Source organism: Pimephales promelas, chromosome 8, assembly GCF_988280905.1.
Source record: "Pimephales promelas chromosome 8, fPimPro1.hap1.1, whole genome shotgun sequence".
Taxonomy (NCBI): Eukaryota; Metazoa; Chordata; class Actinopteri; order Cypriniformes; family Leuciscidae; genus Pimephales; species Pimephales promelas.
Window position 1 is genome coordinate 28,435,998 of NC_142776.1, and position 18,365 is coordinate 28,454,362.

General features: G+C 37.8%; 1 protein-coding gene across 3 annotated transcripts; it reads right to left on the minus strand.

Annotated features, from left to right (window-relative positions):
- Positions 1 to 1,486: 1,486 nt before the first annotated feature.
- Positions 1,487 to 17,191, minus strand: os9 (OS9 endoplasmic reticulum lectin). 3 transcript variants are annotated; one of them, XM_039689161.2, is made up of 15 exons: positions 17,001 to 17,190; positions 16,110 to 16,286; positions 15,786 to 15,849; positions 13,899 to 13,975; positions 13,486 to 13,584; positions 12,451 to 12,652; positions 10,824 to 10,985; positions 8,118 to 8,227; positions 7,361 to 7,403; positions 7,145 to 7,236; positions 6,778 to 7,026; positions 6,456 to 6,690; positions 5,333 to 5,545; positions 3,853 to 3,962; positions 1,487 to 1,899 (listed from the first exon to the last, which is right to left on the minus strand). In XM_039689161.2, the coding sequence occupies exons 1-15, from the start codon at positions 17,148 to 17,150 to the stop codon at positions 1,762 to 1,764; spliced, it is 2,121 nt and encodes a 706-aa protein (XP_039545095.2). In that variant the 5' UTR covers positions 17,151 to 17,190; the 3' UTR covers positions 1,487 to 1,761. The 3 variants fall into 3 exon arrangements, with proteins under 3 accessions (XP_039545095.2, XP_039545094.2, XP_039545096.2); XM_039689160.2 differs by having other exon boundaries at positions 13,872 to 13,975; XM_039689162.2 differs by lacking the exon at positions 5,333 to 5,545 and having other exon boundaries at positions 1,739 to 1,899; positions 13,872 to 13,975; positions 17,001 to 17,191.
- Positions 17,192 to 18,365: the final 1,174 nt, after the last annotated feature.

Sequence of the window (18,365 nt, forward strand, 5' to 3'; positions counted from 1 at the left end):
TGGGGAAGGGTTGAGAACATAGAATGGCTAGATCCCAAATGGCTCACTTCACGTGGACTCACGTGGCCTTAAAGGATTAGGTCACCCAAAAATGAACATTCTGTCAGTAATTACTCACCCACATGTTGTTCCAACCCTGTAAAACTTTCATTCATTTTTGGAACACAAATTAAGATATTTTTGATGACCGGGGCCATGTATTACGTGATTTTGGGGAACAACCTCCTTCCCTCAGTTAGAGCATTGAAGATGGGTTGAGGCTGGGTCTTCCAACATGACAATGATCCAAAGCACATAGCAAGGACAACCAAGGAGTGGCTCTATAAGAAGTATATCAAGGTTCTGGCGTGGCCTAGCCAGTCTCCAGACCTAAACCCAATAGAGAATCTTTGGAGGGAGCTCAAACTCTGTGTTTCTCAGCGACAGCCCAGAAACCTGACTGATCTAGAGAAGATCTGTGTGGAGGAGTGGGCCAAAATCCCACCTGCAGTGTGTGCAAACCTGATGAAAAAGTACAGGAAACATTTGACCTCTGTAACTGCAAACAAAGGCTACAGTATTAACATTGATTTTCTCAGGTGTTCAAATACTTATTTGCAGCTGTATCATACTAATAAATAGTTTTAAAAAATCATACATTGTGATTTCTGGATTTTTTATTTATTATTATTTCTCTCACAGTGGACATGCACCTACGACGACAATTTCAGACCCCTCCATGATTTCTAAGTGGGAGAACTTGCAAAATGGCAGGGTGTTCAAATACTTATTTTCCTCAATGTACCTATCTATCTGCCCACCCTTGGGGCTGCCAGAGACAATATGGACATAAATATTTTAATGGTATCTGTCAAATACTAAAAGAAATGATTAATTCCTTACAGCAGCTGTAACCACTCTCATTCCCTCACAAAAATTGTGCTTATGTTAGAAATTATAAATGGAAAGTATGTCTTATTAACAAACAAATCAAGTGCTGTAGCAACATTATTTACAATCGACCAAAGCATTTACAACAAAAAGAGCCCTTATCTGCTGGGGACATGGAAGCAGTGCTTAAATGCATTAGATTCCAATGTTCAGCAAAAGTTTTTTGTTTAATTTTTAAATTAAGAACATGAATTAAGACAAAACTGAAGCTGTACACTAAATATTTTGCTTAGTGCATGGCAAGAATTTGTTGAAGAAGCCGTAGGTGTTTTCAAAGAAGTCCAATTTATAAAATAATACGAATAATTGCTGAAGCAGTTATTGTCAACGCCCTGCCATTACGGTGACTCTGCATCAAGCTCCATATTGCACACATCAATTATCAACAGCATTTTAACAGCACTGTCCAGTAATGAGGCTACGTATGTCCAGACTGCCTTTTCAAAATAAACTTTGAAATGCATACTAACTGATGTTTTGTTTCCATGTGAAAGAGAAGGAAGGTCTGTTTCACAGACGGTCACACACAGACATAAAGCGCAACACAACTGAAACATGAAGTATATTTGTATATTTAAAAAAAAATAAATCCCAAACGGAAAACAGGCAAGATACAGTATAAACAACTTACAGATGCTCATACAGGATAATCAGAATTCACGGCCGTGGACTGAACCCTTTACAGGGATCACATGACTTAAACAGTCTGAGAGAGGAGTTTGGTTGCCATGCACACTGTAAAGTGACAACCAGGTGGCTTAGAGTTCAGAGTTCAGAGAACGCTGGCTGCCCTTCTTCAAGTTAAAAGTGCTTGAGAGAAGAGGTAAAGGCTCAAAAGTCTGCTTCATCAGATTCACTGTTTCCTGTGGACTGGCTCTCCTCCTGTTTTTCTCCCCAGACAAATTTGTAGTTGTTCTCCAACTCTTGCTGTCTCTTCTGCTCTTTATACACTTCCTCTGTACCTCCAGTCTGCACACAAAGAGAGTGAACATCAATTAACTTGCACTGAAATATGTACATTATTTAATAAATAAAACATTATTTAAACTCATATTAACCTTCAAATGGTCTTGGTTTCCTGTTTACACTTCTGGGCTTTCGGGGTCTATACGACCCCAACAATTGATTGAGTAATTGTACAAAAAAATAATATCATACAAATAATATATCATTTTTTTGTTTACTTCTCATCTATTCATTAATGCTGTGTTTTTGAAGATATAAAGTACTTTTGTACACATTTACCACACAAATCCTCAACCACACTATTAGCTTGCATACGAAATATTATTTTTTTATGATGCATTGCATTTATGCTCTAGTACTAGGCCTTCATTTCTGTGTAAAAATTTTCAGATTTATGCCGGATTTTTTTTTTTTTTTTGACAAATGAAGAAAATATATTTAGTTTTTTTCAGATTTCCAATTCATTTCAATGTGGGGTCATACCCCGATGACCAGAAGTGTAAACATTTTTTTACATACCTTCAGAACAACCGAATCAAGCCCAGTTTTTTTTTGTGTGTGTGTATAGATAGATAATGTATGAAAAGTCACAAAATCTTATTCCACTGAGATGAAGGGAAGCTTTTCTTATTAAGGAAACATCAATTGGGGTCGTATAGACCCCATGACCCGATTGAGGGCTAATAACTAAGTTTTTTTTGCATTAAAAACGGTCATAATGTAGTTGCCACCCTCCCTGCCCCTTTATATTTTTTGCCAATTTGCCTCTAATGGCTGCCTTCTAATATTTACTTTACTTGGCTGAGAACTATGGGTTTGCTGTTGAGTCCAATATAACTTGTTAAACACAGTGTTGTGCCTGATCGTTCATTGAACGCATTCATATTTTGGGTGAACGTGAACTGAACGTACAGTATTACTGCGTGATGAACGCATTCATTCTGGTGTCTACTCTGTGAACGAACGCTCTCTAAGTTTAACTTCGTACAATAGGGTGCCAGATTTCTATAGAGCCTTCCAGGCGAAAATCCGGCTAAACAGGTCTTAAAGTAAACAGGCCTTAATATGTAGCAAAAAAACACCCAATCTGGCAACACTAGCCAGCAATGTCGCACCCCAGCAGCCGTCGACAAAGCAGCAAGCGAGGAGGCGTCGTATAATCATTTAAACAGGTTTTATGATGAGGTCGGAAAGGCCTCATTTCTGTGCAAACTTTGCCGTCGATAAAATAATTGTTGTCTGTGGTTGTATATGGGCTGTGGCAATAATTTGATAAGAAACTATGAACTAGTTCATTTTTTGAAGTATGAACTATGAACTCAACTAGTTCTTTTTAAAATGTGTGAACTGAACTTTGAACTAGTTCATGAAGAAAGTGAACTTTCCCAACACTGGTTAAACATTATTTCCAAAACAATCCATGCTGAGATGTGCTGGTCAGACTGAAATTATCAGTATCTGTAGTTTTTAAAGGAGTCAAGAAATGCATTATTTAAATAAAGTTTTCTCTAATCAGTTGTTAAGGTGCGGTCACACAGTTTTGTACCATAGGCAATCATTATGTTACACAATAAAATTATTTGCATAAAACGCATAAACAACTGGGTCATGTAGTGTTTAGTGTGCCTCTTTTTTTGTTACTACCTGTTTTTATGAGTTTTAATGTTTTGTATGTTACATGCTATGTTGTGGTCAACAAAGTTTTAAGGATGTCCTGCCTCTCAGACTGTAAAACTAGTTTACCCATAAAGTAACCTAAACTAACACTACTGTGATATTCAGTCATTTAAATAGGAATCTGCGCAGTCATGCGTTTTGTGTGAGGGTGAAAATATTCTCTGAATTCACAGTGCTGTACTATTGCACTCATGTCCTATTTAATTTGTGACCAGATCGAGAACTTACAGGTGTTGCTTTTTACATGCTGCCTGTAAAGTAGTATGTGCAGATTCATACCAAAAGGTTGATGAGAAGCTCTCTAAATGATTTTGTATCCTCCTCAGTGAGCCACTGATCTCCCGCTTCCTCTGCTGTCTTACGGGTCAAAATTTTCACCTCAATCTTTCCTGAAAAACAGGTCCGAAATACTTAGTCATTATAAACAAAATATGTTAATCTAAACAAATATACTGTTATACACAAACAGAAACAAAATGACTATTTTTCCATTCCCATGCACACAGTTGATAGAGGAAAAAAGCAGTGATAGAAATGATGCATGCAGAGAAGGTGATGAAGGCTGTGGGATGGACAAATGAAGCGCTGTCATATTCCTAAATCTTCACATTCTATAAGGCTGAACAACTTCTCCAAAACCAGGAAAGTGGAATCAACAGCCTGTACTGACAAGAGTGAGAATACACTACTAAAGCTATCATGTTGTTTTCTTTCAAAGCAGAAAAAAAGACCACCATGAATGTCTCTACACCCACGCCAAAAGCCAGCATCAAGGGAAAAAGAAACTCATTGGCATCTATGAAAATCATAAAGTTTAGAAGTGCCTTAACCCTCTGAGGTCCACGGTATCGCCGGCGATACCGCCTCACTTTTTTTTTTATCAGTACAAAAGAGACTCAAAATACTCTGTTGATTTTGATCTTACATAAGTGTTGTACATCATTAGATCCTGTTAAGTTTCTATTTTTTTGTGGACACTCACAATAAATACAAAGTGTTCTGCTTTTCCTCAAATAAAGAAAAATAAACATGATGCGAGTTTTGCGTTCTATTGTGTTATGTGAATGAAAAGGCAGGATGATTTTCAGATAATTTTGAAGAAAAAAAAAAAACTTTAGGCCACAACATCCATTAGTTCAGTCTTGTGGACGTATATTTAGTATGTGTTTTGTAGCCATATTTCAGAAACTTTCATTTTTAGTTTTTTCAATAATCACGCATAAACAATATTCTCTCAAGAATACAAACATGTTGCTCGCATATTATGGTAGCCTTGTTTGTGCTAAATAGAGTGTAATTTCACCTGTGCCATTAATATGTTTATATGCAACTGAAAAAAGCACAAATGTCACAGCATGTCAAAACATATCAAGGATCCCCAAAAAACCCTAGAGGGTTAATCTTGAATAGTGGAATAGAGTCAAAGAGAAGACAATCAGACAAAAGCTACAGAAAAAACTTATTACTTCCGTGAACACATACTGCATCCTGCTGAGAAAAAGAAAATTCTTCGTCTCTGTTCTAGTTTGTATTATTCTAAACGATGTGTGAAACTTTGTATTACAAGTACTTGTGTTAATTGCATCTTGTATTACTCATTTTTACGTCGCTTTGCTAAATGAATAAATGTAAATGTACTCAAAGCAAAGACCAGGCAGAAGAATAGTTCGAGATTTCAGAATGAAAAAAGTCTTTGCTCCATTCACACAGACACACACAGGGAAATAAGAATTCTTTAGATGTGTGTGTTCCGGCCTACCTTCGGCCTTGATGCCGGCTCTCTCTAGCTGCTCTTTGACCACTTCCTGAATCTGCTGCCACTGGGGGTCGCCCTCGCCCAGTTCCTTCACCTTCACACCCCCCTCATCATCATCATCGTTGCCCCCGGTAACCGTTCCTGCAGCCACACCTCCGCCCACCTTATACTTAGTCACCCTGACTTTTACCTGCTCGCCACTGCTGCCCGCTTGGGCTTGGGTGATGAGAGACAGAGGGAAGGGGAGGTTACCGCAGACACAGCGGAAAATTCCCGCTCCCCATTTCACGCATTATAGTCTCTCTCTAACAACATCAATGGCTAAGTCAAAGTTGCACAAAAGCATGAAACGGTGTAGTATTAGTGTTAGTTGTGACAATGATTTGATCATGAATGTAAAGTATACAGTGGCCCCAAAAAGTATTTGGAGCATCATTTGTTGAGAATACATCGACAGAACACTACATGTTCATAAAAACATGTTACCAAAGACTTCTTTTTCAAATAAATTATAATAAATATATCATGGTTTTCACACAAAAAAATTAAGCAGCACAACTGTTTTTGCATTGATAATGATAAGAAATGTTTCTTAAGCACCAAATCAGCATATTAGAATGATTTCTGAAGGATCATGTGACACTGAGTATACAATAAAAATTACTTTTTTAAAACGGATCAACATAGAAAAGTATTTCACAAAATTATGGTTTTACTGTATTTTAAATATGCTCATGAAGGCTGCATTAATTTATATAGTATTTTCAAAAACAAAGAATTTATTACGGACTCTAAACTTCTGAACAGTGATATATTTTAAAAAAAACATATATATATAATAACATATCCTTGGGAGCAGTAAAAAGGTTAATCAGTTAAATTAAAAGTGAAGCGAAAAGGTCTAGCATCATTTGTTTGTTTTGGAGCCAGTGTATAATGCATTTATAGATGCATCATGCATACATTTACAGATATTATACTATATATATATGTATAGTATAATATGCTGATAAGCAAGTTATATGAATGCCTGGGGTGCAAAGGCGAAAGTTACAAGCAATGAGAATGAGCCATCCATTCTACCATCTGTTCATTCATTCACTCAGCATTCATTCTCTATATTTACCTGGCGTTTTGGGAAGCAGGTTTGGGCTGCCAGGAGAAGGATCTCCTTCTGCCTTTTGCGACGAGTGTGTGCTTTTATGCATTTCTGTATTTTTTTCTGTTTCTGGTTCACTCTCATGTTCGGTCTTGTCTTCAAGACGGTCCAGAAGTTTCCCCAGTGTGTTCTCTAGAGTTTGTGTAGCCTGAGAGCGATCAAACTCACCCTTAAGACCTTCATTCTCTAACTCCTGCTGAGCCTAGGAGATAAGATAGCGTATATTCACAGCCACATCTTTTGGCTGATTTGTACATACACCGTAGTCTATAACAGTAATAATTCATACTTCCTCTATGATGTTGTCGAACTCCTTCTGCATCTCTTCTTTTATCTCTTCTATCTTGGAGGAGGGAACGGACAGATCTGCCATCTCATCCTCAAACTCCTGCAGCAATCTTTCATCCTCATCCCCTTCCTCTACCTCCACCTCCACCTCCACTTCCCGTTCCGATGTCCTCTCTTTGTTTACTTCCTCCTCTGTTTCTCTCTTCTGAGATGATTGCTGGCTCTCTTTTTCTATTTCGGCTTTCTTGTTCTGAACATAGAGCGCAAAAATGAATGGTCATATCAATTTTTGCCAAACAAGAACCGTTATTGGGCAATACTCGCCAAATGGCTATATGTCTGTGACAGTCCAAATAAAAAATACTCACCTTCTGGTTGCTCTCTCTGAGGTGTTGTACAAACTTCATGAGGTCTGCAGGGTCTGTTATGATTTTAAAATTAAACTTTTCCTCCCCAAATACTGTACAAAAAATAGAAAGATGACCACAGAGAAAGTGAGGAAGGTGCATCGTTTTAATTTAAGGACAATTTGATTGATGCTATAATGAAACCACGTCTACTTGAACTGTGAATAATTGTCTTACAGTTATTTTCATGTAATTGGTTGTCCTGAGGCTCCTGAGGGGTCTGTAAAACAGTTGTAAAACATGATTATAATCAATGCCCCCTTAAAAGATTCATTAAAAGACAAGTTTGGTATTTCACACTTAAAGCCCTGTTTTAAGATTGGTTCTGATGAAATAGAACGGTTACAATTGAAATTTGGACACTTGCTGCTGGCCTGAGAATTTTCGGTTTCTGTGGTTGTTTAATGCATTTAATGCGTTTTAGGAAAGATTGTTCCAGTGGCCAGAGACAGGGGTTTTTAGCGTTCTTGTTAGCATGCCCACCTCCAACACCAGAGACCACGGTTTGAATCCCACCTGAAGCGGGTCAAGTAGGACCAGTTACATTTGGTGCCGTGACCCGGATGGGAGTGAGGTTTAGGGGGGTGAGTGTAACATAGGCCAGTAAGAGCTGTGCATGTAAACCTCTCTCCCCTGGCCTTAAGAGGCACGCTAGCAACTGACACTGGAGACTGCAATCTTTAGCGCTCTTGTTAGCACGCCCACATCCCACGCCAGAGATCCCTCTCAGAGCAGGTTGAGCAGGATTGGTTACATTTAGTGCCATGACCAGGAAGAGAGTGAGGTTTAGTGGCGTGAGTGTTATGGGCCTCAAGAGGTGCGCTAAAGGCTGCAGCCTCCCACGTCGGTGAATCCAGTTTGAATCCGACTTGGAGCAGTTCGAGTAGGACCAGTTAGATATATCGAGTGAAGAGGTGCTTTAATGAGGCTGTACCTCTGAGTCAGGTGTGCTTGATTCTGTGCTTGCTGGTTTGGTCACTCCCTCCCAGAAGTCCTTATCCCCCGGCTCTTCACTCACAGAGTCCACTTCAGCTACTTCGGTCTCTGTTAGCACACAAACATGCACACACAGATGTCATTCTTTTTGAATGCTGCACAGGAACGGCTAATGATAAGGAAAGTAGAAAGCTAAAAAAAAAAAAAACGAAATAGACTACAAACTACATATATATAAACGCACAAACAAGCATACATCAGCTATGTTTTATTAAAACATGAGGATTTGAAAATGAACATTATAATAGGCCACATACACGCAGTTAAGTTATAGACAACTGCATTTAAATGTGATTCCCCTATATATATATGTATATATGAAGAGTTCAGATGCAAAAGCCTCTAAATGCCATTTGAAATTTTCTTCTTTATTGATGATTTTTATCAAACTTGTATATTTAAGTTCAGTAATTTCACTTAAATAACAATTAATAGGTAATTATCATTGCCATTTAAGTGAAATCACTGAACTTAAATATACAAGCTTGATAAAAATGATCATTCTAGAAGAAAATTTCAAATGGCACTTAGAGGCTTTTGCATCTGAACTCTTCATATATATATATATATATATATATAGTAACCAGTTCTGTCTTGCCTGTTTGGTGTATGCTATTTTTGTTTTAAATACATTTGCATGGCCCAAAGACTCCTTATGTTCTACAATTTGAACTAAACCATATTTCACAGAGGCGCTTTGTTTCTGTTTGTAAGGCTGTAAGAATGTGGTTGTCACTCCCTTAAATTCCTGAAAGGGATTAAAGGGATAGTTCACTTTGAAATTAATTTTTTGTTTTAGCTTACCTGAAGGGCATCCAAGATGTAGGTGTCTTTGTTTCCACAGTATTTTCAATTTTGACATTTTTCAGTCAAACCGTTCTTGTCTATCTGTCATACACTGGAGGCTAAGGGGGTCCACCAAAAAGCATGCACAGAGAAGTCAAAATTAAACATGATTTAATGACTCGTAAATGTAAGTACACATTGATGGCCTAAGACACAAAACGAGCGGTTTGTGTGAGAAAACGAACAGTATTTATATCGTTTTTACCTCTTGTAATCATAGCCATGACAAAATGATCTGACGCCACGGGCGCTTCGGTCTGCGCATGCGCCGGAAGTGATCGCTTGCGCGTCGACGTCACTCTTCGTATATTCAGATATTTCGGAAGTTTTACCTTTCACTAAACATATTTAGATATACGGGAAACCGCAATGGAAGACGATTTCGGTATATCTAAATATGTTTAGTAAAAGGTAAAACTTCCGAAAAATATTGTGTGACGTCACGCGCAAGCGATTACTTCCGGCGTAACATTGAACTGATTCAGTTCGGTTCAGTTGGACATTGCACAACTGATTCAGATCACTTGGACGTCACTGTGATTACACGAGGTAAAAACGATATAAATACTGTTCGTTTTCTCACAAAAACCGCTCGTTTCGTGTCTTAGGCCATCAATGTGTACTTACATTTACGAGTCATTAAATCATGTTTAATTTTGACTTCTCTGTGCATGCTTTTTGGTGGCCTCCAGTGTATGACAGATAGACAACAACGGTTTGACTGAAAAATTTCAAAATTGAAAATACTGTGGAAACAAAGACACCAACATCTTGGATGCCCTTGAGGTAAGCTAAAACATATCAAAAATTAATTTCAAAGTGAACTATCCCTTTAAGCACTAACTGTGAACTGACAACCAGATTGAACTGCATTGTGTATCTGGTCTATCGAAAGAGATAAGGGAGGAGCATTTTGAGTAATTATGTAGTTAGGATGTCAAATACTGTAAAGTGGTGGTTCTCAAATAGTTTTGCTCCAGGAACCAGATGTTACATTGGTCCACAATTGTTGCACATGTTCTAATTATGTAGGGCTATGTTCAGACTGCAGGAAAATTTCATTCCCCCAAATCAGATATTATCAAGCATACGGTCCACACTATTAATTTCAAGTGATCAAATAAGATTTGTGTCATTTGTGTAGACATGACCAATGTATCTGCATGGGTTGCTTTGTTAACGACATAGGCTTACCCAGGTTTTTGACGAGGATTTTAAAACGGATGCAGGAAATATGCAAGATATGTCCAAATAAGCACCCTGTCGAGTCAGGGTGGTGCAAAACTCCTCTGTTGCACAAGAAAAACTCAGCAATGACGAGACTGGTATATTGATGTTATGTGCTGTAGTCACAGCTTGTTTCGCTGTGCACCAAGGAATGTGGCATTTCCATCACCGGTTTTGACATTATCATTGTGTGTCGCATTAGAGTGACGCAAAAGACTATTTAATTTCTTAGTTTAAAGTTTAATGCCATGCCAGCTCACCTCCAAATGTGGTTTGAATCAGATTTGAAAATGATCTGACTTCATTTGCTTTTTTTTTTTTTTTTTGCCATCCAGATTTTTTTTTTAAAAGCCATTTGGATAAAAAAAAAATTGCTGATTTTTGCTGGCAGTCTGAACATTGCCTGGGATACTGAAAGCACATGGCATCATGTCTCACCACCTCAATGTCATTTGTACACAGTGCCACCCAGTGCATTCAGTTGCAACTGCATGATTTACACTCATGCCTAAAAGGGTGTTGTGTCGATAATATAAGTCAAATTAGCCCAAATCATTGTTAGGATGCTAACCTTTGGTTTCTGACACTGAAACTGGAGACTCATCTGAATGGACTACAGGATCCTCATCTGTTTTGTCATCCTGCAATCCGTTGTTCTTGTCATCTTTGGACAGAATTTCATCCAAGTTCTTGAGCTCCTCCGAGATCTGCTCCACTTTACGTTTAGTGTCAGCTAAGCACAGAAAATGAGGAAGAGAGAGTGATACAAAGAGAGATGTCTATGTGCTAAAAATAATGCATCAATTACAGAACAGTGTATGATTAAATATAGGCTGATTGCATCTCTGGAGATCTCACCTCATCACTTGTGCACCGGAGACTTTTTCCATGAATGGTGTAATGAGTGATAATACAAACTCCTAATGTCTGATTAAGCTTCGAAAGAATTCTCTATATCTGAATCATGCGATTCATATCCTTGTTATTGTAACCATGTAGGCCCTTTCTGTAATTAACAAATGATATGATATAGGTCATCTCTCCTAGGTAAAACACCAGTGTGCTGGATCTGGGTTGAGGATATATCTTAAAACCATCAATCTCAGTATGCTTTATTCTTCTGCTGATTCACATTTCAAAGTTTATTTCGATATTTAAAGTTTGTTTTTGTTCCAACAATTACGAAACAATAAAAGTATTCAAATAGATTAAAAAAAAGCATGAAGCACAGTACAAAATCTTGTTGAAAATAAATCCGAAATAACCATTTAACCATATCTCTGTCTCTCTCTATATATATATATATATAAATAAACACACAGATATAGATATAGAGTGTATATATAAATATATACACACATATTCTGATTCACATCACTCATATTTAAATCTGAGATGTTACGAAAACGTGTTATGCTTAGATCACACTACACACTGAACGTCAGGCTGAACTGTGCAGGTCACACTACATGACTTGCTCTCTGTGAAATCAGGAGTGTTCAAGTTGTTGAGCTGTTGACCACACAACACAACGTGATTGATCCGCAACAGGAGGTAACGCACTACACGAGTTGACAACAACTCTGTCACCCAACGATTCCATCTTGTCTACAAACCACGTTTTGTCATGAAAAATAGCGATAAAACGAACCGGAAATTACAAGAAATGGCATGCACGCCAATACCCAGCGAAGAAGAACACAACACGCGAATATGGACGTCAGACAGAAAAAAGTGCTGCAAACTGTTTGCGCAATGATTTGCTCTGAGAAAAAAATGCAAAAAAAGAAAAAATAAGATTTACCCGGTGACCTCAACCCATGCCTTGCTCTGATTGGCTGTAGCTCATGACATCACGTTAGGTAGGGTTGTGCAACAGCTCTGGATATCTAGCATGCTAGATATTTTTCTGGGCTCAGCGACACGTCAGCAAGTGTCTTTGATGCGTTGTTGGCTCTTTCATACTAACAGATTGACGAGCGTTCATCGCCTGCTAAAGACCTGCGATTTGTCCGCGATAACACCCTGTCCTGTCGGCGAGTGCAACAATTTGCAAATCGGGCTTAATTCGGGCTAATTTTGTACCACCAACAAAATCATTTCAAACATATGATCCATATTTGATATATTGCCCAATATGACTATGACAAGGCCCTGATGGAGGTAAAAAAAAAAAAACCCACACTTCTCGTACTTACAGACTTGAGCCTTGACATAGTCCATATATTGCTGGGGACTGAGAGCGGGTTGGCACACAATGCCTTGCGGCTTGGTGGTGGAAGGAGGCTGAAGGAGGGGGTGCTGGCAGGTACGAGAGGTGTGTACTGTCAAGACGTAGCGGCAGGACTGAGGTTCATCTACCCGTGCAATATAGTCACTCGAGCCCTCCTCGCACACAAACTGTTTAAAAAGAACAACAACAACAACAACAACAAAAAAAACATTAAAACAGCCTTAAAACAGTAGCATCAATTTTAGCACATTTATATAGTCTTCTTAAAATTTTATTTAAAAAAAACTTCTTGGCCATCTTTAACTGCTTCCACTCCACTGGGAAGGCTTTCCAATAGATGTTGGGATATAATGCTCCCATTCCATATGCACAATACAATTGTATGTTGTTGTCCACTTATGTTCAAAGTTTGAGGTCGGTACAATTTCTGATATTATAAAAAAAGAAGTCTCTTATGCTCTTCAAGACTGCATTTATTTGATTAAAATTACAGAAAAAAACAGTGTGTTGATTTTTAAAAAAAATGTGCATTGATTTTGAAAAATCAATGTTGTGAATTATTATTACACTTTAAAAACAGGTTTTCAGCTAAGCTGAATTTTCAGCATCATTACACCAGTCTTCAGTGTCACATGACATGATCCTTCAGAAATGCTCAAGTAACATTTCTTCTTATTATTAATGTTAAAACCAGTTTTTCTGCTTAATATATTTGTGAAAACCTTGATTTAAAAAAAAAAATCAGGATTCTTAGAAATAGTTTTTTTGTAACAATGTAAAATTCTTTACTGTTTTTCTTTGGTCAATTTAATGCACTGAATTAAAGTTATTTTACACACCTTAAACAATGAATACTTTTGTCTTTAGTAGTAAGATTAGTCTTAATTGAAATAAAGGATACTAGGCACCCACATATGTATTGTGTTTTCAGATTGACTTCAATAGTAAATTCCTGGCCTGGAAATAAGCGGTGGCACTTTGTAAGTGTGTGCGATCTTACTCTGACTTCCGTCTCTCTGGGATTGCCATTCAAGTCACATTTAGAGCCATTGACATATGACTGACTATGATACCTCTTCAGTTTATGCTGCTTAGATGCCTGAAAAAAGAAAACATATCAGCAAATTTAAATAAATTAAAAAAAAGATTATATATACATATGTGTGTTTTATTTATTTATATATATATATATATATATATAAAAATGTCAAGTACATAAATATATACACAATAACTACAAAGATGGCAGCATGCAAATAATGCACTTTCATTAGTCTATAATATTGCAAGTATTAATTATCAGCTATAAATTTAAAATAATTACTAGTATCAGAATTCCTAATTACTCCATTTTCAGAAACTTTCAAAAGATGAATTACATCTTACACGAGTAAACAATTTGAGCACATTAACCTTTGCAGTTTCATTGGTCCAGTCGAACTCTGAATCATAATATCCCAAAAAGAGCACATCTCCCTTGATCTCTGAATCTATAATCACAGAAATGGAACATATATTGAAAATGAAAAGTTTACACAAATTATCCTGTTAATGGTAAAAACAAAACTGAAAGTCAACCCTCAAATTAGATTAAAAGACAAAGAAAATAAATGAGTTTTGAGACAGGATTTAAAAACAGAAAGAGACTCAGTCAATCTGATGTGCAAAGGCAGTTCATTCCAGAGTTTTGGAGCTGCAACAGCAAATGCACGGTCAGCTCTAGATTTACGTTTGGTCTTGGGGACGACCAGCAGTGCCTGATCAGCCGACTGGAGCGAACGAAAGGTGGGTGAAGGGCACAAGCAGATAAGACAGGTACTGGGGGCCAGGCCATGCAGACATTTAAAAACAAATAAAAGAATTATAAAATCAGTACAAAAGTGCATAGGGAGCCATTGGAGGGACTGGAGGATGGGCAAGATATGACCATATTTTCGAGTTCCAGTTAAAACACGAGCTGCTGCATTTTGAACCGAGATTTGCTACGACCAATATAAAGTACATTACAATACTGTAATCCAAACGAGTGGTGATAAAAATTTCAATGCCGACATAAAACTGGTTTTACTTTGGCTAGTTGCCTGAGCTGAATGAAGCTGGTCTTCACCACTGCACTAATTTGGGCATCAAATTTTAGATGACAGTCCAACTTGACTCCCAGGTTTGTAATCACAGGGGCATGTCTTGAGTTAGACAACCCAGGTCAACAGGAACCACAGTAGCTGAGTCACTAGGAGCAAATAACACAAACTCAGTTTTACTCTCGTTCATTCAGACACTCTAAAAGGGTTTTTGACTAACTTAGCGGCACATATATATGGCAGTCTTCAGCATAAAAATGGAATGAAATGTTATAACTTCTGAAGATTGACCCAAGAGGCAGCAGGTACATTAAAAAAAGTAGCGGTCCAAGGACAGACCCTTGAGGAACAACAGAGGAGCCGAAGAGAACACAGCATCACTGACTTGAACTGAAAAACTTCTGCCTTCCAAATAGGACATAATCCTGGCTAAGGCCAACCCCTTTATGCCCACACAGTTTTCCAGCCGAGGCAATAAAATTTGGTGGACGACTGTATCGAACGCAGCCGTAAGGCCACAATTCAAAATGTGCTCAGCTGCAGATAAACGACATTCTCCATAATTATGGAAAGCAAAGGGAGCTTAGAGATAGACCGATAATTAGAGAGCTGAAGTCGGTCCAGACCAGGTTTCCTTAACAAGGGTTGAACAACTGCATGTTTAAAACTCAGAGGTACGACTCCAGCAGTTAAACTGACATTAACAATATCAAGTATGCAGGATGCCACTATAGGAATAACCTCTTTAAAAAGACGAGGGGGAAATCACATCATTGGGGGAGCCAGTGATCTTCATTTGACCAATAATCTTTTCTAAAAAAGGCAAGCTAACAGGCTCAAACTGGTTCAAAACAGCAGAACAAGTTACAGAAATGCCAGGGCCATTCATAAGAACGCTCTCCAACTTGAGGATAAGAGGATTGTGACCATTAGAAGAAATAATTTTAGAAACATGCTTGGTTTTTTCAGCTTTTACAATTTTTTGATAAGAACACCAACTCTCTCTAAGTATCTGAAACGACGCTTGAAGTTTATCTCTCTTTCAAATTCTTTCCGCCCTTCTACACTCGCGTCTGGCAGTACGGGTGACATCGTTCAGCCAAGTCTAGTTTTTACGGGGGCTAACGTTGCTACCGTGTTTGGGTTTTATGGGGGCTACATGCAATTCAACTCAATTAGACATTGCAAAACATAATTTAGACATAATGTTCTAACATACCTTCTAAGTGATATTGCCTGATGTGCTGGCCATAGCAGAACTCATAAGTCCACCAGTCTTTGGTCTATAAACACATCAAAATAAATAATGTTCAAGTCACAGTGACATGTACTGTAGTTTGTATTGATTGGCAATTGTGTACAAAAGTCCATAGCAAATGGCAATAATTAATTTGTTGATTATTTACACAAACATGGAAACAAACATAGTTTCTAAATTAACTATTTGTGATAGTTAGTGATATCTAGAACAGTGTCAGTGGATGTGTATATTATTCAGTGTGACAGTCACTGTGACATAGAATTGAAGGCAGGCCATGTCCACCTTAATCAGGCATGGTGCAGTCTGCATGGGCTTGAGGAGGTCAGGGACTCCTGGGCCACTGTAACCCAGCATGTCAGGCTCTGATACCGGGTCCTGATGGAAACGCACTGCCTGAGCTGGCAAACGACACTCATACAGCTGCTTGTATTTGTTAGAGACCAACATCACATCTTCCATCTAAAAACAGGAACAGAAAGAAGATGACAGAGACAGAGAAAATGAATTAGAAAAGGAGAACAAGGAAGAGGTGGAAACATAGTGTACACTACATTTCTACCATCTTGTTTTCCCCAAAATTCATAGTTATAATTAAGCAAAATCTATAGCAAGGGTATTCTCTCTTTTAAATGCCACAGGCCCTGTTGACAATCGAAAAATTGAAAGTTTACTGTATAGACCCAATTGATACTGTGGAAAATAAATATTATAAATGTCTATTACTTACTATTAAGTTATACTATTACTTTTTCTACTCATTATAGTGCTGTTATATTTAATCTAATTGTATATTTACTTAACGTTATTTATTCTAATATACGTTTTGATTATTCATTTATTTTCATCTTATTTTTATTACTATTCTGTAAACATTTACGCAGACCCCCTATCACTCTCCTATGGCCCCCTCGGGACCGGACTCTAGTTTGAAAACCTCTGACCTAAATCATACCTGTGGACAGTCTAACAACCTCATGTCACATAGCTAATTCCCCACTCGTTACTTAACCAGCTTTACTATTCAGTGTTGGACGAGTAGACACTTAGTACTAGGAACCCGTATCACGTAAAGCATTGGCTTTAATGTCTGAGTCGTCAAGCTGTGCATAAAGATACGTTAACTGTCTGTAGCAAACAAACAGCTAGCTGCATCTCTGGCCAAAACAATCTTACCTGTCCCATAATAACAGGGTCGGGCAGAATCTGTATTCCATATTTCATTTCATTTAATTCTTCTAAATTCAAAAAAGCAAAAACGGACAGGAGACATGTTAAGAAAAAAACATATAATCCTCTTAACCACTTTATCAAGGAGGAAGCCATAGTTCTCTCATGTCGCAAACTAGCGTTGTCAAATGATTTGTTATTCGGTGCATGTCAGTGTGGCAAGCAACTTGGATTGGACAACGTTGTTGAAAGCTGAAACATGATTGGTTATTACCAACGACAGTCATGTTTAGAACGTGTATTCATTGGATCACGTGCCGTAATAGACACCCACCAGCCACGAAATTGACTTCTATTGGACCCTTTCTTTTACAGTCTATGTAAATGTAAATCAGTGTAATGTTAATCTTTGGACTCATGAGTTCGCTGTCGAGCGTTTGAGAACAGAACGCCGCACTGTTTACTAGTCGATGACTAAGATCAGCTGAAGTTAGGCAATAATCTATATCTATATTGAGGTTTCCTCATTCCTCAGCTCTACTTTATATATATATATATATATATATATATATATATATATATATATATATATATATATATATAAGTATTCCAATTTATGTATAATTTATTCCATAAATAAGTGCATAAATAAAACATGTTTATACATCATAATATCAAAAGCAGTCTGGGGGGAATAAGCTACACATGGCTACTGCCAACATTTGTTCTTGTTTGACTGCCTTGGTTTGAAATAAATGTATTATATAATTTCAGACTGTCTTGATATGTGAACATTTTGACATGGATCACTGTTGGGTCATTCATCCAGCCAGAGTGTTCCCCCCAACTTAATACCTTATACCAATGCCATTTATACACCAAAAATAGTTGTTGCGTGCCAGGGATGTGCAGAGTGTCACAGGGTGAGTGTTGAGTGCAGGCAGAAGAAGGAGACCGAAGAGGCAAAGCTCCAATTCAAAACTTTACTGAAACTTTAAACATCTAACGGACTAGAAACAAACAGGAACCACTCTCTAACACTGGATAACATAAGTACAAAAACCAACAAAGACTGAATGAAACTGAGGGAACTAAATACACAGGGGAATCAAACATAATGAGGTGCAAACAGGTGAAAATGATGAACAGACGAGGAACAGGTGGCTGATGAGGGAGTGAGTTCGGGAGTAGAGACAAGAGGATCCTGGGAAGTGTAGTGCAGATGACGAAGACAGACTGGTACAGACGAAGGACTGTGACAAAGAGTTCCTCAAGAGCAGGGGCTCAAATGTAAAAAAAGGGGCATAAATATATATGGTCAAAAGTTTGGAAACCATACAATTTTTCATGTTTTTTTAAAGAAATCTCAAG